This window comes from Paramacrobiotus metropolitanus, unplaced genomic scaffold, assembly GCF_019649055.1.
Source record: "Paramacrobiotus metropolitanus isolate TYO unplaced genomic scaffold, Prichtersi_v1.0 Parri_scaffold0000122, whole genome shotgun sequence".
Lineage (NCBI taxonomy): Eukaryota > Metazoa > Tardigrada > Eutardigrada > Parachela > Macrobiotidae > Paramacrobiotus > Paramacrobiotus metropolitanus.
This window is the reverse complement of record NW_026570342.1, coordinates 260,159-282,458: the sequence shown is the minus strand read 5'-3', so window position 1 is coordinate 282,458 and position 22,300 is coordinate 260,159. Positions and strand designations below refer to the sequence as shown.

The window sequence follows — 22,300 nt, the reverse complement described above, 5'->3', positions numbered from 1 at the left end:
CAAACGTTAAACGTTGACTTAGTTTCTTATACTGTAGATTACTTTTGTTGCTTCAACAGATTAATTGTTCGAAACTATTAAATTTTGCAACTGCACCCATAGTACTCTGTACTGAATTCGGCCAACGAATTCTAATTTAACAAGCAAAAACATAAACAAGCATAAGCATAAACAAGATCGGGCAGTGGGGCACAGGCGCCGACGTTATACGCAGTGTCATAGGTACTGCTACCTATATCCTATAAATCTACAATATGGGGAAACATGGGGTGTCCCTTAATATTAGCTTTTATTCATAAAAGGGCATAAATGGGAGAAAATACATAAAAATGGTCAATTCAAAATCAGAGACACTGATATTCCAGTAGAAAATCCATTAACAGGGGCTCTCCATAGCTGATCGCCCTCATGGGCGGTTACAGTATACACCGTGACAGCAGGATCATGCCAGAGGCCTTCAAAAGTGCATTCTCTTACTAGAAAACAGTTGTACGCTTGGACGCGTAAAGGCGCTACCAGAATTCGTGTTCGTTCAAACAGGCAGACCAAAAATAATGCCAAACAGCGAAAGACAAATTCAAAAACAAACTGCTCTTGGCCAGTTTGGGTTTTATGCTCCTTCAAATTCAGCGCCCAGTAAAAAAGGTCGGTGTTGAGTGCGCGGGAAATCGACGCGGGTTGTAACTTGTGGCGGTATGCATCCGTGCTGCCGAAGGTCCAAGTGCGTAATGTAACATACAACTTCCACGTCGATTCTTGAGTACAACGGTTTATACCATTGCCCTTTGAAATTCTAATTAAGCGATATCTCTTGGATGTTGACACGCACGCACGCGTTGTTATCTCCTGGATCGCACGACAAGCTTTACATTAAAGAGTACATCTGACTGCAGACTACAGAGTACAAGAGCACTGTTCAAAAGTGCGGCAAGGGGCGTATTAATCGCAAGAAGTTTTGGACTTTTTGCTGTACTTATTCCCGCAATGCTTCCGCTGATTGGAAACTACTTCAAAATGAATTTCCTAGAATGTCAGGTTGAAAGTGTCACTTTGTATGATACTTACGCAGTGAAGGTGGGCTGCATTTAATTGTGGTGACAAGCTGCAGATAACAATAATAATAATGCAACACCCTAATATTTGTATAAGCAACAGCAGGATTGCCAAGATTAAGGATATATGATACTTTAGCGTAGAAGATATCCCAACATCGAATATCGCTGTAGGAGGAATATTCTCTTTGCAACTAAAACCGTACTTTTGAAACTGAGTATAGGCGGCTCGAATAACGACTATTACGTGGCGAAGAGCAACGGAGAAATGCGCACCACAAGACGCCGGCTAAAAATCTCCTTCCTTATTAACTTTTGTGTTTACTTCGTGTGACACGATTGACAGCCGTGTTAAAAATACTTTCAGAATCTTTCCGCACTGTAATATTGATGACAACCTAGCAATAAAAGGAATCATTATTGCTCATAGTACATTATGATTAAATCCATATTATTATTATGATTTACAGTATATTCCGGTTATGTCAATAAAGATCGCTTGCGTTGATGTGGATCCTTTCAGCCGCTTGGCCTTCAAAGTCGAATAGCCCTGGGCATGTACGAGCCGGCCAACTTTTGCAGCCCTGATAACCGTTATGAAGCAGGAAATAGTCAGCAAACTCCTTGCCATATCTTGATGTCATTTCAATGGTGACATTGCAGGTATCGTAAGCGGGCGCATTGGCTCCTGTGACGGGAACCTTGATTATTAGCTCAACTGTTCCTGCTCGTACATTTTGATTGAGAACACATTCGTATCGGCATGATCTGTGTTGATCCCTGATCTCCTTGAGCCGTGACCAGCAAGTGTTTTGCCGTTCTGAACTTTCAACACCTTGGTCATACAGGATAGCTCTGAACCACAACTGCAAAGGCAATACTTCATAATGATAAATGTTCGCTATAATGGTTGTCATAGCTCCTTCTCGCGAAATGTCACTCAGCATATCCCAGTCAGATAAGTCATCCGTAAGTCTCTCCAACCTGGTGTTGCACCAGTCATCCCAGAAACGAACAAGTCCTTTTTGGTGAAACAAGCGTAGTGACTCTACCGGGCTGTCTGGTGCACCTTCCTCAGAATTTGCGTAATACTGATCAGAATGCGCACGACACAGCAGCTTGTCACCGGGAACATCCTTGTGATAGTGTGCCAAAAGTCGATAAAATGCTTCTGATGTTTCATATCCCTGAAGCGGATCATAATCTGCAACCGCAATCAATGGCACGCTTCTCAAAATCTGGCCTTCCATAGCGGGCCTTCCATAGAATGTCTTCGCGTTCTGGACGTCCGGAGTAACGCCTGACATTCCCCTTTTCTAAGGCCCACAACCAATCACACATCCAACAAGGTGTTTTTTTGCAATATCGACTTTGAAATGCTACAACACACAAGAACAAGATCCAGTCAAAACGATTAAAATCCGGAACATAAGTACGGTAAGTCAACGGTTGATTGAAGTTTTCAGCGCTACACCTGTTAGACGTGGCAGTCTTTGTTCCATACTGCGCACGTGTGGATATCACAGTACTGCACAGAACGAAATTCACCACTTAAACTATAAGTTTATATAAACCGGTCACCAAATTTACCACTGTCGTACATAATGCGTTTTTAAGAAATCATCGGTTTTAAGAAAACAAAATATAAAAACTTGACGCCTGAGTTTTAGTATGAACTGTAAACAGGATAGATTCTGAAGACTGCCGGAAAGGCCCGGAATTACCGAACTGTGAACCGGCTGGGCAACCAGATTGGTGACCCATTTATAAAAACATATACTTAAAGATAAAAATGACCGAAATAACATTACGATGAAATTAGCTATAAGCCACGGCAGAGCAAATCTTACCTAAACAATTTCGGCATTTGTTTCGATGCACGAGCCAACTGGCAGTATTCTTATTGTCCAGCAATAACTGCACCAGCGGCAGCAGAACACAAGAAACCGCAGCATTGGCAAACAACGTAGGATAGACGAGTGAGGAAGAATGGTGCAAAAGCCATTTATGGGATGTATCTACGTAAGACGAAATACTTAGTCTCCATCCAAGGTGGAGAACAAGAAGATAGACCACAATTGCTACCGCTTGCAAAGCGGTACCGACAAAACACCCTAGTTTCGTCATTGTTGTTGTAAGCGGTATCAGCAAAAAGTAAGTTAAAGCGGTCGCCATTTGTAGGAAAAATGCACAAGCGCTTCCAACTTTCCTTTTCCAAGCGCAGCGAATAAAAACTGTGCCAGATGACTCATTATAGCCACTGGGTGGCCGAACGCGCCGCATGGTATATTTTGATTGAATTTTTACTCCACTAAACGACCACACCATGGAGATAACAACAATTAGTGCTTGCAAGAGTGTCGTGTAGACCGCGGCGTGCCAATTGATAATAATGAGGGAAATGAATACATGATAACGGCAGGCGATATACAGAAAATTACACATTGCTCCATGTAAGATAAGTATTCGTGGCCGCAGCATGTGATTAACCTCCGTTACGCTTAAGCAGTCGCGCTGGCCCAACAGACTCTTGTTGAATGCGAATTTTCCTGGTAAATGCGCGCACGGAGGGATATATTTGAAAACCGATACGAAGGAGCAGACCAATGAAACACATGGTATAGCTGAGAAAGGCAATACACCCGTACCGATTAGAACTAGTAAGATGATCAACTGGATACTCGATTCATATTTGATTTGCTTCAGTTGCGCTCTTTGCAGTTGCATATCTTGAAATTCGATGTCGTTGCCTTTCGTATACCTGTTTCTTCTTATATCGGTTGCACTGAATTTCCAAGCTCGAAAAAATTTTCGGCATCTACGAAGATTAAATTGGTTATCATGCCAAAAAAAAGGGTCATTTGTGAAACATCGCGAATCTATATTTCTATGACCTACATCGTTTGAGAACTACCGCTGTTGATGTGATTCAAATTACTGTAGCTGCTAAACGAAATTGCACCACAGGGTCTGGTATACGGTAACTGACGCAAAAATTGCACCACAGGGTCTGGTATACGGTAACTGACGCACACGCTGCTCGATAATCTACATAACGTATAAGCGAAGTCCGACCGGGTCTGAATAAGAAAACAGCGGCCGGATCTGAAAGTGGCGCATTTCCTTCTATTTAATGGCTACTATATTTAAAAGTACATCAACAAAACTAATCGAATTTAAGTTTAGTATGACAGAATTTTCTACTATTTATTAAAGTTTGTCTTACCGGCTAACAAACTCAAACGGGAAAATTTCAAGTTGTGCTCTCATACTCCAGCTCCAATTTTTACCCATATCGGACACCTCTGTCCAAGACTCACTGCTATCTCTCTTCGTATCTTTTGATAATAGAAGGGGATCTTCGAGATTCATCAGCTTCTGGCGAGCCAGCCGCCAATTTAGCGCCGACGCTCCAGCCCAGCTGTTTTTCAACTGAAGCCGTTCCATCACTGTGGAGATAATAACTGGAAAAAGAGGTACTACAGTAATGAACGTAAGCAATGATGAATTGAGATGGCAGTTTGTGTCCGCCCAAAGCTGCAGCACAACGAGGACATCCGATACCACATCCAATATTGTCAGACTGATGGTAAAAATGCCAAAACTGATAAGCAAACGGAACCATCTCCAGAATCCACTAGTGGCGAAGAATGGATCAGGAAAGCCCCACAAATAGTGACCTAACCGGTGCAAGATACTGCACATAAAGCCTTTAAAGAACCCTAACAGCCAGTTCGAGCAGTTTCCAAGCTGATTTATCCCGTGGGATAGCTTGCTAACGAAATCTCTTGGAGGTTCGTGCAGCGAACCGAAACAACTTCCAGGCCATCTGGGCAGGGCAGCAAAAATGTTATGCATACTTTTGAACGCATTTTGAAAAAGTGTCCTCGGTTGTTGCACAACTGTCACAGCGGTTTGGCACAAAGCCAGCCATGTTTCCCTGTCGCTAGCGACGTCATCGTCTTCAAAAAGCGGCTCACAGGGACTGGAATCAGCCGCGCTGCTGTCGCCGCGGCTCGTGGCTGCTGCGTTCGTTGTCAGGGTATTGACAGATAGTGCTTGCTGATGTAAATCAGAATGATGTCCCGCCTGCCGACTCGTAAAATCGGTTGCGTCATCGCTCCGCACCGCTGTAACATTTTTGCAGGCATTATGGTTGAAGACTGGTATACTGCAGCTTTTAGAAGTTGTTGCTCGCTCTTGGGGATATTCCCTGATATATCGTAAATAGAGCTCTTCATCCGTCAAGATACGTCGTATTTGCTTTTCTTCACCAGCCGGAATTGGACATATTTTGTTGTCTTTATCAGTCAGAATAGGTCGTATTTGCTTTGTTTCATCAGTCGAGGAAAGCCATACTTGCTCGTTGCTATGTTCATGGGTTGACCGTTCCGCTTCTTGACATGGGCTTGGCACTTGCAACTGTAAGGCACTGCTGCATGATCGGTCCCGGTAAGCACTATGCCTCAGAAAAAAGAGATCGTCCTCTGTACCGCGTCCCAGTACGACAGGTACTCGTAGCGCGTGTTCTGACCAAGTGTCAACATCGCTGGCCGAGGTAAGTTTGTAAAAATTAGTGGGCAAAGATAGTGAACTGCCCCTTGCCTCCCTTTTCTTGTCCATATGGTGCATCATAATTAATTGTCTTCCTTCTTGCGTCTATTTCATACTACGAGCGAAAGAGAGATTCTAAGCATAAGCATAAGTGAGCATAACAAACATCAGGCGTAGCTTCCAGACTGGCATACTGTACCGTCTAAACTAACGTAGCAGGCGATGAGAAAATAGCAAAGGTTCAATATTGGCACATTCAGATTTGGTCGCTACGACTTACCTCTATAGCTTATGCGCTCCTAACAACCTTTGGAACGCTTTCTTGGGCTGTACAGCTAGACCACACAAAAAAGTAATACTTAGCAAAACAACCGCTGGGTATTCAAGATGGTGGATGGGTGGGTTTTTTTATAGATCTGTCGGTGCAAAAGGGAAAGGGTGTTTCTCTGTGTTCAAGTCAAAATCATTGATTCGTAGGCAAATATACAGTAACTTGTGTTCTGTCAACAAACAAAAACACTTTAGAACTAAACGGTCGCATATTAAATCCCATACACAATCATCCGTGCGCATGTGAGGTAGTGCACTAGATAGCCAGATATCTCAACTTACCAGGGAACATTTTGAGGCTATAAATTCAGATAATCCTCAGTTTTTGCAGAAGGTTAGAACTATATAGGTTAAACAAAAAAATTATTTCATGTGCCATGGCCAATGGGCGTGGCCAAAACAGAATTTAGAAGTTAATTCTACACTGTGCTGTAGCCTACAGGCAGTGCACCGCATTATACCTTACAAGATTAATATAGTACTCGTATGGTCGTTCAAGTGAAACACTATGATAAGTGAATGAGCGATGGTCGTTCAAGTGAAATACCCGAAATATTAAGTTCCCCAAACCGATTTTCTCCCGGTTTTTTTCTTTATCCAATTAAGGATGTTTTACTCTTTACAGAGTACCAGAAATTTTTAAAAAAGCTTGAACCGTTTTCTTGCAATTGCGTCGTAAGAAATCAGTGACGAACGCGCTTTAGCCACGCCACATGAGCCAATGCACTAAGCTCATATAATTGTAGCCGCCGCCGTACATAGGCGGCTGTGCCATCGCCGTGTTAGACGTTAATTTAGTCCAACTTGATTTTGTTTAATTTAATTTTTTTCCTCATTTCTTCAAAGTTGATGTCTTTAAACTGAATTCGAGCTCCTCTAAATCAACTTCTAACACGGCGATGGCACAGCCGCCCATGTACGGCGGTGACTCCAATTATATGAGCTAAGTGCAGTGGCTCATGTGGCGTGGCTAAAGCGCGTTCGTCACTGATTTCTTACGACGCAATTGCAAGAAAACGGTTCAAGCTTTTTTAAAAATTCCTAGTACTCTGTAAAGAGTAAATCCTCCTTAATTGGATAAAGAAAAACACCGGAAGAAAATTGGTTTGGGGAACTTAATATTTCGGGTGTTTCACTTGAACGACCATACGAGTAAGCGTTACTGAACAATGAACAATCTGTACCAGGACGAGGCCAGCTTTCTCGTTTCAAATTGTTATCTGTTTGCTCGCTTGTGGTATGTCATAGCTGTTTCCCGTTTGTGGAGATTATGCAGTTTGAACTTCATTTTTTTAGTAGAAGCGATTCAGTTTGATTTCTGTTAGCAATTGTTCGAATATTACGTCGAAGTCGTAAGACTCGATTCACTCGAAACACAAAGAGCATTCCCAATTCAGCCGCTTGTGAAGCGCAGATAAAAATTTGGAACGAGTAAGCTGGCCTTGCACTGGTAAAGATTGTTCACTAACGTTATAATAGTACTGTAAAGTACAATATAATGTGGGGCACTGCCTATAGGCTACAGAACAGTGCAGAATTGACTTTTAAATTCTGTTTTGGCCCCGCCCATTGGCCATGGCACATGAAATAATTTTTTTATTCGACTTATATAGTTGTTCTAACTTTCTGCAAAAATTGAGGATTTTCTGAATTTATAGCCTCAAAATGTTCCCTGTTAATCGTACAGTGCACTGCGCTGTCTGCATAAATGTGGATAATTATGTGACTTAGAATGATGCGATCCTACATGCTTTTACATACATTTTGTCCATCCTTTTTTTATGTGATTACAGACTTGATTCATTACGATGACTTCGTTCCTACGGTAAGTTTTAAACTTTTTGGATTTTTCACTGACCAGCGTTAGTATATTTCGCGGAAATCGTGTGATTCGGAATTTCGGACAACCGTACATTAACTTCACTTGCAGTTCTAAGGAAAAACGGCCTTCGGAACCTGACCGGATTACAACCGTACAAACCTTACTTCATTACAGGGGCAACTGATCGAAATCCAAAGGGCTTTAAATAAATAAAATAATCACAATCACGCAGCGCTGGAAACTGACGTCGTGGATGGCAACGTTAACTGGCTTAGTCCGCATTCCGAAAATTGTTGATTGATTACACTGCCAATTTTCGATATTGAATAGCTGATACATGTAGATGTTGAAAAACAAGATTTTCAGTCAGCAGTAGCAGCATGGTTGCCGTTTGGACAGCACGCCAGTCAGTGCCATGCAGGCGATAGAAAGAAGTTTGGTGCCTTCGGCAAAATAGTTCTTTAATAGAGTGGCACTTTACGTATATGTTTACGATCAAATAATACCGGCTCAACCCCAGAATTACCAGCAGCTGTGCACTGACTTTTCTGCATCGCGTATGTGTCTGCGTGTGTATATGGACAGTACACAGTATGAGCGGTATGTCTTGTGCAACGGTTTCCAACAGTTTTTTTTTGGCACCTGGCAAGATTATTTTTACCATATGATGATACAATACAGTAAATCATTCTCGGTCTGAGAGTACATGCTCAGAGTAGGATGTAACGATTGGCAGCAGCAGAAACAGTTGCATAACGGCTTGAACAATTTTTTGTAAACCGCCGATTTACAAATTTAAACCAAGCGCGTTGCTATTTGGAACTAAAATTATCGGGCATTGACAAAGTGTTACTTTTGCAGTTGATTTTTATGAAATTCATGCATTTTTGCAGTTTGCTTATTGTCGGCAAACCAATGTTGACTTTGCAGTTTGCGGCACATTTTGCTACTTTCTAGAAAGTGTTTTCCTCGAAATAAGGAGCACATGCAAAAAACTTATAAAAGATAATGACTTTCTGACTACGAAGCTGTCTGAAGGCAGAACATATCTACTTCATGCTGCAATCTCTCAACTACAGTCTTGACTCTGGCTCATGCTACAGCATGGGCTTTTTCGGCCTGGCGACATGTCGCTGAAGATTAGTAGGCAGGACATTCGGTCGCAGACATTTCGCCGCAAGGTCATCTCGCCGCGCGACGTTTCGTTGCGGGACATCTATGTAGTCGGCAGGACATCAAGTCGCGTGACATTTCTTCGCGAGACCGTTTCGACGCCGAAACAGTTCGCGGCAAAAACGTTTCGCCGAGGAAACATTGCCTTCCTCAGATTATTGTTATTAAGCTTATTAAAACAGTCATGCAAACCTAAGAAAAAGTTTACGAAAACTAAAAGAAGTGGGAAAATCAAGACACCAAAGAAACTCAAAAAACCTAAGAAACTACGAAAAAATAAGAAAACAAGAAAACATAAACCTAAAAACCAAAAAAGTTATTAACCCAAGGTGACCTAAGAAAACGGAAGAAAAAGACCGGAAAATCCGAAAATTAAGCGTGTCGACTTTGTGGAGAACTGTCCGCGACCCAGACGTTTCGTCAAAATGTCTCAGAAAAAAATTTCCCAAACCGAAGTGTCCCAGCCTCCGTTTGTGTGGTTTCGAAATGTCCTTGTGGCAAACAGGTCGCGCGTCGAATTTGAATACTGCGAAATAGTGTGCGCACCAGTTGGTGTGCCCTGACAGGCCAGCGCTTGAGGCGGGCGCGGCCGCCTTCCCCGTTTTTTGATGATAGACACTGGTCTTAAAGAGGAAGACAGGAATGAAAGAATCAATAACTGATGTTGAAGAGCAACTGACAATCCCATAAGATGCTGTAAGCATTCTGCTGTACTAGTGTTTGAGGCATGTCAATGCGAATCTGGATTTCGTAAGGGACATTTCAGGGCTGGGAAGGCATGCCGTTGATCGATATAACCATCGTGCAGCAATAGGTGCTCGGCGAATTGTTTACAGTGAACTGATGACAGGTTAAGGATGAAATCGAAATTATCCAAAAAGATGCCATCGGTTACTTTCGGCTGGACATTAACACGCAATTCTGAATGGTTAGCCGTAGTTTTGTATACTCTGTTGAGCATACACTCGTATCTGCAGTACTTATGCTCGTCCCTGATCTGTTTGAAACGCGACCAGTATACATCCAGAGTAACGCCATCCTTAGCGATTCCACGGTCATACAGCTGCGCTTTGAATAACAGCTGAAAAGGCATGACATCACGAGCGTAAATTGCTTCTAAAAGGACTGTCATAGTACAATCACCAGGTAGCGTTTCATAAACTCCGAAAACTTTGCAACACTTCCAACATAAGCCAGCATGTCCGCTGTGCGGACATCCGATACCGTCATGAGGGATGGTAGATGTCGCTCTTAATGCCGTGATGTGCTCCAAACAAAGAAGCATATCTCCGTCGCGATCGCACTGTCGGTCACAGATTCTTTTACAACGAAGCACTTTGTGCGCAATCCACTTCTCGGTTGGTAAACGTCCGTTCGGATGGTGGTCGGTTGGTAGAGGTTTTCCTGAAAACATGACGGGTGTTTCAATTTGGCCATTTATCTTATCTTTATCCTCCTTGAAGTCTCCAAAGTCGTCATAGATCGCTGTTAGATGGTTTTTTTCATAAGACGATGCCCATTCGCAAAGCCAACATGGCCGAACCTTGCAATAACGTTCCTGGAAATCTATAGGACAAAAAAATTGGCATTAGCCGAATTTTGTAATCGAATTGTTCTTTTTATTTCGCTGGACTTAAGTTTTAATGGTACGTATCTTGTGCGCGCATTATGAATTTATGCGCAATATCATGACTTTTTCCGTCGCTGCGAAATGTATTGTACAGTTCTAAAATTCAATTAGGCTAAGCCTAATTATTAAATTAGCTGTTTGAAGAGCATGGTCTGAAGCCAGACTTTCATTCCGGATTTGTATCGAATATGCACGGCCGCGAAGGCTGTGCATATCGAAACGATATGCGTAACGCCCAGTTTCGATATGCGTAGCTCTCCGTTTCCTATATCGAGAATCTGCACGGCCGTGCCTTCGTAACCTTTAAGAACAATGAAGAAAATAATATAAAACAAACACCGCTGATACCGGTGTCATTTCCAAATCTTCGTTAAAACGAGAGCATACACAATCTTGCATCACGAATGTGATGGTACGATAATAATTATAACATAATTATAATTATAACCGCTGCAAAATGCCATCACATACCAATACACTTTTGGCACGTTTCCCGATGGCGCAGCCAACAGCTGTTACCGCTGCTGTCGTCCATCAAACGGCATAGCAAAGGCAGAAGCACACACGACACAACAACGTTTGCCACTAGCGCCGGGAAGAGCACTGTGGAAAAGTCTATCGCGGTTTCACTGTCATCTTGCAGAATTGTGTGGTACCAATAGGCTTTTCTGTCCCATCCAAGTTGGAGCACAATACAGTAAGCAGTTACTGCCGTAAGCTGCAAAGCGGTACCCATAACGCATCCCACTTTCGTCATTGTTGTAGTGACCGGTACTAGCAGAAAATGTCCCAAAGTGGTAACAAGTTGGCCACAAAACGCGCAACACCACCCGATTCTTATCTTCCATGGGTTTTTCTTCTTTCTTGGGCGTCTAGAAATTAATCGACGCATCTGGTACTTCTGGCTCAGTGAATAATACGACCCAATCAGAAATGCCGACACCGTGATAAACTGGATAGTTATTGTAGCAATGGCAGCCTGCCAGTTGTACACAACGAGAGCAATGAGGATGTGATACCGACACCCAAGATACAGAAAATTGCAAATGGTGCCGTACAGCACCCAAAGCCATGATGCAAGCAGTTGGTTGGCTTCTGTTAGCTGGATGGAATCTTTCTCTGCAAGCAGCTTCTTACTAAAGGCAAACCTTCCTGGGAGACGAGCAAATGCTGGAAAATATTTAGCAATGGATAGCATGGATAATATGATGGAAAGGCAGTTAACAGTTGAAAAGGGGATAATGCCCGTGGCACTCAATAGCATTAATATTATCAGCTGAATACTGGATTCGTATTTTATCTCCTTGAGATGCGCTCTCTGAAGGTGTAGATCCTGGAATTCTATATCGGTACTTTTAAAATAGAAAGAATGTCCTGGGCCGTATTTCCACGCTTCGTAGAACAGTTGGCAACTGCAAAGAATTTGTGAAATCACGTTACGATAGGCGACCCAAAGCTTACGGTATGCGGCTCTGCACTTTCAGTTTAAGTTTAAATGATATTTTTCTTCGAAACCGAAAAACCGATTTCCCTTCCGCTCATTTTCGTTTTGGCAGATAAAGAGACGGACGCCGTAAATTACCTTTCCAAAAAAACTAAGATAATATAACAACATGTGATAATAAAATTCACTGTTTGATTAGCAAATACGTGCATTGATTTGTATTCTGCAGTTGAAATTAATAACATTTCGAGATACTATAAGATTAGTACAACGAGAACCTTAAAATTCTTACTGCTTAGTGATAGAAGCCTGATTTCACGTTAAGCATTCGTAAATACAGCGAATTTTTCAAATTTATGCTACGTTACGTCAACCTTCATACCTCGGCGCTTCACGCCACACTGCTTATGCGTTGCATGCGGTGGGCTGCAAGCCGCTTTCGATTGATGTGCGATAGGAAGCAATAATTGCTACCACTGAGTCACTGACTAATAAACGCAATATCAGCCATATTCATACGGTAAACTTTAGCCATCTGTTAGCGTACGAAAGTGGTTAATACCGCGTCTGTTATTTAGTGGTAGTAGTTACTGCATCTTGTTTTGCATCATTTGAAAGCGGTCATTTTAGACTGTTTTATGGCCACAACGATTATCTCCTAAAAGCTACATGTCAACAACAACAATTTTTGAAACGTTGCACTCTTGGTGCGCGCCGGCTGGCATTGTCTGTCTGTATAATATTATACGAGTGACCAGTTCAGGCAGGAAAAGTAGCGGGCAGTCTGCCCATTCGGCGGCCTCCGGCCGCTAAGGAGGGCTTATCAGAACAATAGATGCACGTCCTGTACCCGTTATTTAGTGCCCTCGGCTTGGCCGGTGCCTGCCAAAATTAATAAAAGTGCCGTAATTGTCGTGCGGATGGGGGCTCGGCTAAAGTCAGTGCAGTAAGGGAGCGAGATAATTGCGGAACACGGTTTGCCATTCCACATAATTGTCGTGCAGTGGGTAACGTTATCGTTCAAGCGGTAACAGCGCTTATTGCAAACTACCTGTTCCTTTACATGCTCAGCATGTATCGGGCTTGTACTACAACCCTAGTTTCACGAGTAATCGAACATTCGAAATCCACTCAGTGCAAAACCAAAGAAACCTGCGGGTCACAATTAACAAAACATTAGAAAGACAGTTTCCTTGGGCCCTTGACATGGCGTCCTGTCCCAAGTCTGCGGTACGCTCTATTTACTTATATCTTAAGCAACTGCGTCTAGTGCCATATTCTTGTTACTCCATGCGTTTTCGCACTTCAGTAAGTCAGCAGCATAAAAATAATAAACTTTAAAACTAATAAACCTTTAAAAAAATAATAAACCACAAACTTTAAATTCGCATCCTTGGTTGCTGTCATGATGTCACGCTTTTTTGTTTTCTCTTCTTATTTAGGATTTTCTATCTTAGCTTAGAAGGAGGCGAAGCCTCGTAGCAAAGGACAATAAACCAGTTATTGTTTATTTATTTATAATAAATATTGATAATAATAATGGGGTTTGTTGTACTTGCGTGGAGCAGGTACCTCTCTAGGCTTCAGACAGACACAATCAATAATAAATCTCTATCTAAAACCTTAATCACAACAAATCTTTATCTAAAGAACAACCTACACTTACAGTAAAACCTCTCTATAAAATACAGGCACGGTTCCATCAGTTTCGTATGTTATACCGGGGTGTATTTTATAAAGGGAAACTGCCCCCAGGGGCGCTGTAACAATTTGGGGTAGGGGCTTCGCACTACATGTATTTTATTAATGCAACATTAAGGCAGCTGCAAGAATCTGTAGTACATTACAAATTTGTATTGCACACGAGTACATTAAAAATACCAACTTCGTTTTGAGTTCATCATAAAGTACGATTAATACTTGAAAACTGGAAACAAAAAATATTCTGTGAGATATACTTCTGCATACCACATAGTAATTACCATTTACACAAACAACGTTAATGTTGCTCCGTCAGATTGCATCCGGCTACCTGTATGCAACTGTATTTAACCGGAACTGAATGTTGTTCAGAGGTTCTCTACACTGGTTAAACTACATTCGGTTCCGCGGAAAGTGTATGTAAGGCTTATAAAGAGGTGAATGTTATAAAGAGAATCCCCCCTATGTTATAACATGCGAGCCAATTCGGTTCCTTATGGGTTGTATGTTACAGAGAAGTGTATTTAATAAAGAAGTGTATGAAACGAGAGGTTTTACTGTATTTGTAAAACAGGCGAGAAACGCTCTGATTCGCTGAAACTTTCTCTCTTGCACTGTCGTTTTTCATCCCGGCTAATTAGAATATTTGTAGTGTACGTATAATTAAAGTATAGCAACGACTGTCAGTAGTGCTGTATCATTTTCTAATTACTTACTTAATCCTTCAGTTATGGTCGTATTAATGAACAGTTAGCAATAAATGTTGATCAAGTTACGGACATTACAATATTTTTGCTGGTTCGAATGACCCTTATTGAGCGCCAGCTGCTGTCATAACTGGGCAAGCTTTTCAAAATATCAAACCAAAGTTCGTGATCTTACCGAGAGAAAAATGCAAAAGGGAAAATTTCCAGACCTCGCTTTTCATTCCAGCTCTTAATCTGCTGAAACGAGCGCAACCCGCTCCTTGGCCCGTCATTCCGATCTTCTTTAGAGAGCAGAAGTAGATCATCCACATTCATTAGGGATTGCCGAGCCAATCGCCAGTTTAATGCGCAGGCTTCCGCCAAGTCGTTGTGCCAATCAGAATGCGATCGAATAGTAGATAATATAAGGGGAAGAAAAGGAACGCATGTGATGAATATGAGGACAGATGAACTGATGTAAGAACTTGTATTCACCCAAAGATTCCAAATAAACAGAATGTCAGTTGCTATGTCCACAAGTGCTAAAGTCACGGTGAAAATTCCAAATGTGACTATCAAACGGAATAACCGTTCACCCTTAGTAGCAGCAAAAAATGGCTCCGGAAATCCCAGAAGAAAGTGGCTTATTTTTTGTGGAGTCTCCATGGCAGCTTGCTTTAAGTAACGAAAAAAGGGGAACAGATTATGCGGTATAGCAGTTAAAAACACCTGTATATCATTTGTTAGAAATCGTAAAACCCTCAAAGGAAATTTCATGAACAGATACATGAAAATAACAGAAAATAACTGCGAGTTATTCCCATCGAACTCGATGTCACCGGTATGATGGTGGATCTAGAAAGAATCCACGGACAGAGACAGAAACGGAATCTATCCTGCAGAGTGAGCAGTGTTGTATACTACGAGCTATGCGGAAACGCAAGACACCCGACAATCAACTGCACACTTTTATATCCCATTCATATAGCACTACAGATGCTCCCGCAGCAGATGCTGCGGGGCCAAAAGTACAGCAAGTTACTCAGACGACGATGGCTAGCAACTGAAGAATCTACCAGATCGAAGAGCTGGTAGATGGAGAAAATCACTAGCAAAAACAGCAAAACAACTTAGCACCCGCACCTGTGCGGGCGTACGGGGAGGCCACTCCTCCTCACACCGGGATCATTTTCATAGCAAATTCTTCTATCCAAATTTATTATTATGGAAGTATCTCTGGTGGACGAGTCTGACTGGTGCGCGGTATCTGAAATGTCTTCGTCGGAAACGTACGAGACCGATGGACTGGTGGCTGCTTGTACCGCAGCGTAAATATGTCTGCGGGACGTTGCCGATCTGTCATCCGAGCCGTCTTCGGTGAAATCAGGATTTACCGCTTTACTGCAGCTAGGAGCACATGTCGTTAGCAAAGGCAGCAAAACCGGATCAGTGTTGATATCGTGGCATTCGTCTGTATTGGTCGCTGGGATTTCGTCCATGATGCCGAGTTCAGACGATGTTTCACTTATTGATAAAATGTATGACGCGTCTCACTTGTGCCGATTAAGTATCAACCGCCACGATAACAGCATTTTCTAATGCACGTATATAATAATGATGTCATTTTCACATCAAAATTTAACAATACGAAACACAATCAAAACCGCCTCTTTAATTTCCTCTGGTTAGAAAATAAGACACTCACGACGGCAGTGGCGTTTCTGTTAACAATCGCCCAGCAAAAATACTATTTAAAAAATTAACAAGTCCCAGTAGAGGTTTGCAATATGGAGCCCGTCTATAATACTACAGAAAGGGCCTGAGACAACCAGCTTGTGTACAGTTATATTATATGGTGTGTCGATATGGCTCAAGGTCCGCTTTGCCGCAGAGTCTGCTTGTACGCACAAGTTGCACAACGCCGTTTGAATATCGCGTGAGTTTATTACAGTGTCGATATGTTATGTTATTTATGTTACTGCTGTACGCACTACAGTACGCAGTATTAGCGTTATTTTAAGCTGTTTGGAAAACTCTCCAGGCAGTTTTGGTAACTACAGCTAGATACCGTTGTGGAAAAGGTATGCATCTTAAGCCATAGCTCAGAAATAGTACGTACTGCACGCATTCCAGTGGTAACCGAGCCGCAAAGTAAAACTTGCACTCCATTAATCAAAACGATGATTGATTAAGTACCGATACAATCTTTAAAAACACCGACCCATTAGCCAGTCTTACAACATAGTCACAGCTGCAGATTTCTGCAGCCGATAGCTGAACATTATCATTTGTTTTGTACAAGGGCTTCTGTAATCACGAAGAAGCTCACGTTAGTATACAGTTATGAATTTATATATGGAACGTTTCGTACCAAAGAAAAAAAATGGAACGTTTTTTTCCTTCTTGTAGTCACTGTAGTCATCTGTATACAACCTGTAGAGACTCTGTAGACAACCTGTATACATCCTAAGAAAACCTAAGAAACCAGGTGACTACAGTATGTCTACGGGCTGTCTACAGGTGACTACCGGTGTATACAGGCAGTGTATCGAGCTAAACCTAAGAAGGGCTGCCTGTATACAGCGGTAGACATCCGTAGACAACCTGTAGACACCGTTGTAGACACGCTGTATCCATCCAGGGAAACCAGATGACTACCGATAGGTCTACAGGGTATCTACAGCATGTATACAGATGTCTACTGTGACTAACTACAAGGAGAGAAAAAACGATTCACTTTTTTTCTTTGGTACGAATCGTCCCACAGGTGATAACTGATACCTAAGACATAACATCGTACAAGTTTGCATAAGAAAATAAAGAAAAGCTTAAAATTTATTTTACCGTACAAGCGTATTTTATTTCAAGCAGCACTTTTCGTACGGGTACATTGCGGTACGCATACATGTTGGTCCGTTTAAATGATAGAAATACGGTAAACAGCAATCGCCTGTGTCTGTTGCCGCTGTCAGTTGCAATGCACTGCACGCTGCAGGCAACTTGGCTAGCGGAAAGAATTGTTTTTTACGTCTTTATTATTCCGCTTGTTTAACTTCAGGACACTCTATAACTGAGGCTGATCACAAGAAACACCAAGAAAATTACAAGGACCAACTAAAACTGAAAACCAATTTTCAGGGACAGCAGAAAGGGCCATGGATATGCAAAACATACAGTCAACCTTTTGTAACGGAAAGTTTGCACACATGCAAGTACGGTTAGTGCTGACCTAATGATACACAGAAAATGTCCTCGCTCCGTCACGACGCTAACCCTACGTATGGAACATTTTGTAAATTCGTCAATAACAAAATCGTGTGCAACAGCAGACCGTTTACTAAAGACCAGCTCCGATATAACGAGGGCCCGAAGAGCACAGCAGCCTGTGGGACGGGAAGCATACCCATGCGAAAGAAAAAAATGCCAATTGCAAGTGGAAAGAAATCTCTCAGTTATGGTACACCGGCAAGTCTTAAAAGTACTGTATTTACACGATATTAAGGGACAGAGAAATCCCCAGGACCGCCCGCACTAGTTGTCGGTTCCTTTGACATCAATGGAGCCGACGCCTAGTGCGAGCGGTCCTGGGGATTTCTCTGTCCCTAATATCGTGTAAATACAGTACAAGGACAAAGGACGTTGCCTGATACATGTAGACGTCAGTACGGATTATGACCCATACCCCACCTGCGGATTGCTGACGACTACTAGCCATGTTTGCAACTTGGTCATGCTGGATTTGTATTACGCTGAACCACAAAGAGAGCACTATCAGGCGAAGCACTATGTGCTTAAAGAAGAGGCAAAACTAATTGAAAGCAATACATCGTCGATGTCGGCTGCCTCCGTTTTTGCGTTTGTTGCACTTCTGAAGCGGTACCTGGAAGGAATCCGAAACGTAAGAACCGCCGTTATCTAAATTCTTTGGAATGTTCCAGGTGGCAGACATTCTGACAAAATTAACCAAAAAATTAACCACAAAATTAACCCCGCAGTCATCCAAAAAGCCAAAGAAGGATGTTCAAGTTCATTTCGACGGTGTCCGTCACTATTTCGTTTCCCTTTATACTTCAAAGAGGGATTTGGTGCAAGTCTATGCCAGCTGCGAATTTGAATTCAACCCCAAGCGTTGCTTCAGCTATGGTGTCTCTATGATAAGTTACTTAAAAGGGACTCGGTAGAAATACGCGTGAATTTCTGTAACTCCGACGCTTCGCCCAACACCTGATAATGGACGATAGTATCAAGAAAGAGAAGGGTCTGCGTGCTGTTACGAACGAGAATGCACGACGATGGATACTGGACTCGTTCAACGAATTCGAGGCGAAAGAAGATTTAACTAAGTTGAAACTGTCCAAAACAGAGAGAAAACTTACGGAAGCAAACCGCGAAATAGATTTGAAGTCTATTCTGGAGTGTTGCGTAAAACCTGGTTTCATTTCTCCCGACGATCCATTGCCGTCTCAACGTATAATACCTATGAAAGACAAAGAGAAGCTCAAATTTTTAAAAGGACTGAAACTGAAGACGAAAGCGAAAATACGGGTGCGGCGACAGAAAAGCAGTCAAAAACGCCACTACTGCCCGAAAGCATAATCTGGGAAATGGTCGGCTATTTTGCACAGTACATTGCGTCAACACGTGACATTGCATGGGATGGTTTTATTAACTTTAGCGAAGGTTATAAAAAGGCAGCTAGATTCAGTTTAAATAAGCCAACGATTCAAATCCATACTTCAAGTATTGCATCGTCAGAACATGTCTTTGTTACTTATTGGAATACAGCGGAGCTGCTCTTATATTCCAGCGATGAGAGGTGTCACTTATCGGCATCGGACAAATGCCACATCTGGTTCTTATTATTATTATTATTATTATTATTATTACATCAACAGCAGACAACCCGGTTAACGGGACTTCAACGTCTGGTCGCTACAAAAGTAACCGAACAATAAAACAACATTAAGACAGATCCACCATTCTGAGAGCAAATTTGAAAAAACCGACACCATCAACACTGAGTATCTGCATGTTAACATTCTGTATGCGCTCAAAGATCTCCTTCAGTCGCATTGCCAGCGTGCTTTCTCCGATCTTCTTTTTTGCTGAGGCTTCGATTCTTTTCGGCTTCCGGAGATTGTACCGCGATGTAATATCCGTGAAGTCAATAATCTCGACCAAATACTGCGGTGGACGGTACGCCTCGTGGTTGTAGATCTTGTACAACCATACTGCTTCAGACTGCTTCCAACGGTCGTACACTGGCAGGATACGCAGTTTCTGATACAGCTCGGGTGTTACCCGCTCCTTGTAATCAGAAATCGCCCGCAGTGCTTTCCGCTGGGCTTTGGCCAGTTTACCGCGCAAAGCCAAAGATGCCGGTGACCACGTATCCGACCCGTAGTCGAAGTGTGGCTGCACACAGGCATGGTAAAGGCTCCTACGCTGGGGCAGATCCAGGCCGTCTTTTGCACAGTTAATCATTGCGATGCCGTAGTTAACTTTCCGCAGCACGTGATCGATATGCGTTCCCCACTGCAGATTGCGGTCTATGTAGATCCCCAGGTACTTCACGTGCTTTTCTTCTTCCATCTGGTGGTCATTGATTGTAACCACCGGAGAAGGCTGGCTGTTCTTCGCTTCGGAACATATGTACATCAGTTTGCACTTCTTTTCATTGATACACAAGGTGTTATCTGCAAGCCAAGTTGTCGCTTTACCAATCTGCACGGTTAACTTAGCTGCAGCTTCCGCTTTCGTAGGACCGATGCCATACAGTACTGTGTCATCGGCAAACAATTCTGCGTCCATTCCATTTGGCATATCGTTAATGTACACAATGAACAACACAGGCCCCATCCGTGTTCCTTGTGGCACTCCCGACCGCACTGGGAGCCAGTCCGACACACGCGCTGTTACTTTCACTCGTTGCTTACGAGACGTCAGGTAGTCATAAAACCACAGCAGCGGCGCATTTCCTTCAATCCCAATGGCCTGCAATTTTTCAATTAATTTGGCATGGGAAACAGAGTCGAACGCTTTCTTGAGGTCCAGAAAACATACGGCAGTCACCTGCCCCTTATCCATCGTTTTCCGCCATTTTTCGGACATTTTCAGCAGCAATGTTTCACATGAATGACCTTCTCTGAAACCAGACTGTTTGTCAGAGAGGATGTTCTTCGCTTTTAAGGTGGAAACGAGCTGGCTCTGCACAACTTTCTCAAAGATTTTTGAGATGTTGCAAAGAAGCGAAATAGGTCGAAAGTCGTCCGGTTGCTGCGCGTTATGCTGCTTCGGGATTGCAACGATATCGGCGTTTTTGAAGATGGTCGGATACACTCCCGCCCTGAGTGACGCGTTGATCATGCCCGTCAGTGGTCTGGCCATGTGCTTGTTCATTTCACCGAGGATTTTCACAGGCATTCCACACGGACCCGCGCTTTTTTTCTTCTTGGCCAATTGCTGTATCAGAAATGATACACTATCCTCGGTAACGTCTTCGAACCTGCAAAGCAATGGGTTAGTACTGCCGCCTCCAGAGGAGGCGGTCGGCGCAGCGTGCTCGTTGCCGTGCAGACCCTTTGCCGTCTTATACGGCAAAGGCGTCGAAGAAAAGGAAAGAGAAAAGGAAGAAGAGGATAGGAAACATATCCTTACCGCTCGACTTCCACAAGTTCCAAAACACAGAAAGGATGCCGCATCGGCTCTTCTTGCACTTGCGTTTGCAGCCACTATTATACAAGGGGAGCGTGTTACAAATATTAAGTATGAACTGCAAGCTGTGCGAGATTGGATTAAGGAGTGCGTAAAAAAAAAGAAACTGATGAAACTGAAACGTAGAACCGATGACACTGAAGGACCTGAACCAAAGCCGGACACGCGTACGTTTAACCCAGCGGGCTTTGTAGCAGAGCTGGTGGAGGATGCCGAGCTGCCCATCCTGCATACAGGAGTGACTGCTGATGTTACATGCTAGAAAATGGAAGTTTAACAAAAAATAAGTGCGTGGAACATATTTCGAATGCTTTCTGGCCTGCAATGTATCTCTTCCTATAACTATCATGGCAATTAAGTTATCTTTAAGTTATTTTCACTTATCATGAGATCGTTCGTCGACAGATTTGGTACTTCTATCGTTGAATTGGGCTAAAATTTGGATCTATATATCGCTGTCCGCTATTTTTATTATTATTTTGCAGGGCCGAGCATGGACCTCTCTGTCCTAGAAATTGGACATGCTGCCAAGATTGCTTGCTAGTTTATCGTGCTACGTGAAACTCCGGTTAGGTTAGAAAGTTGCAATTCCATAAGAGTGCTTCAAGACTGTTTCACGTGTATACATAAGCTCCGTACATGAAATTAGTACATATGTGCACACGTATCGTGCCCTTATCATATATATATCTTCCTGGAACGCTGCCAATTTCAGATGTTTGAGAGGATATTCGGCGCTACAGTCCGACTCATAACGGTAAAAATCGGTATAATTGTGTTCATCACTAGATTTTATGAAAAAACCACTTCATTTCAATGTTTTATAATTCGTTGCGTCAGTTGCGCTTGGCACCTATTCCTGTAATGATGCAAAAATTGGAGAAACGATAAAAAATTGTAACGAAAAAAAGAGTTGTGGTACTGTTGTGTTGCTTGTTTTTTTGGAAGTGCAGGTTGATGTATTAAGGACGGCTAAAAACAGTACTTAATTTCAGCAAAAGCAACGACGCTCGACAAGTAGTACCAGTTTTAAAAAATCCCGGAAGTTTTGTTATCTCGCCGGATAAACCAAGAAGCGTTTCCATGCCTCAATTTGTTTTTTCCAGTATTTTCGTGTTTGTACATTCTCAACAGCAAAGCTCCTTTCGGTCGTATAATGCTTCCCTGTGCTTGTTATTATCACAAAATTTAAAA

At 42.6% G+C, this 22,300-nt stretch overlaps 2 protein-coding genes across 7 annotated transcripts; both read right to left on the bottom strand.

The window, feature by feature from the left end:
• Positions 1 to 1,390: 1,390 nt before the first annotated feature.
• Positions 1,391 to 8,092, bottom strand: LOC129598431 (uncharacterized). 5 transcript variants are annotated; one of them, XM_055496325.1, is made up of 5 exons: positions 7,923 to 8,092; positions 5,887 to 5,941; positions 4,279 to 5,721; positions 2,903 to 3,870; positions 1,391 to 2,431 (listed from the first exon to the last, which is right to left on the bottom strand). In XM_055496325.1, exons 3-5 carry the CDS (start codon positions 5,685 to 5,687, stop codon positions 2,250 to 2,252), a joined length of 2,559 nt encoding a protein of 852 aa, XP_055352300.1. In that variant the 5' UTR covers positions 5,688 to 5,721; positions 5,887 to 5,941; positions 7,923 to 8,092; the 3' UTR covers positions 1,391 to 2,249. The 5 variants fall into 5 exon arrangements, with proteins under 5 accessions (XP_055352300.1, XP_055352302.1, XP_055352301.1 ...); XM_055496327.1 differs by lacking the exon at positions 5,887 to 5,941 and having other exon boundaries at positions 7,795 to 8,092; XM_055496326.1 differs by lacking the exon at positions 5,887 to 5,941.
• A 788-nt stretch (positions 8,093 to 8,880) lies between these two features.
• On the bottom strand, positions 8,881 to 16,301 carry LOC129598430 (uncharacterized). Of its 2 annotated transcripts, XM_055496323.1 has the most exons (3): positions 14,589 to 16,301; positions 11,033 to 11,973; positions 8,881 to 10,497 (listed from the first exon to the last, which is right to left on the bottom strand). In XM_055496323.1, exons 1-3 carry the CDS (start codon positions 15,179 to 15,181, stop codon positions 9,662 to 9,664), a joined length of 2,370 nt encoding a protein of 789 aa, XP_055352298.1. In that variant the 5' UTR covers positions 15,182 to 16,301; the 3' UTR covers positions 8,881 to 9,661. The 2 variants fall into 2 exon arrangements, with proteins under 2 accessions (XP_055352298.1, XP_055352299.1); XM_055496324.1 differs by lacking the exon at positions 11,033 to 11,973.
• Between the last annotated feature and the right edge of the window lie 5,999 nt (positions 16,302 to 22,300).

Bases quoted from the DNA above. Each gene is read 5' to 3' on its own strand.
- LOC129598431 (XM_055496327.1), bottom strand. From the start codon at position 5,687: ATGATGCACCATATGGACAAGAAAAGGGAGGCAAGGGGCAGTTCACTA. The intron at 3,871-4,278 runs GTAAGACAAACT...TAATCTTCGTAG, and splicing joins CCGTTTGAGTTTGTTAGCCG to ATGCCGAAAATTTTTTCGAG. The intron at 2,432-2,902 runs GTAAGATTTGCT...TGTGTGTTGTAG, and splicing joins CAAATGCCGAAATTGTTTAG to CATTTCAAAGTCGATATTGC.
- LOC129598430 (XM_055496323.1), bottom strand. From the start codon at position 15,181: ATGTATCTGTTCATGAAATTTCCTTTGAGGGTTTTACGATTTCTAACA. The intron at 11,974-14,588 runs GTAAGATCACGA...AATTCTTTGCAG, and splicing joins CCTTTTGCATTTTTCTCTCG to TTGCCAACTGTTCTACGAAG. The intron at 10,498-11,032 runs GTATGTGATGGC...TTTGTCCTATAG, and splicing joins AACGTGCCAAAAGTGTATTG to ATTTCCAGGAACGTTATTGC.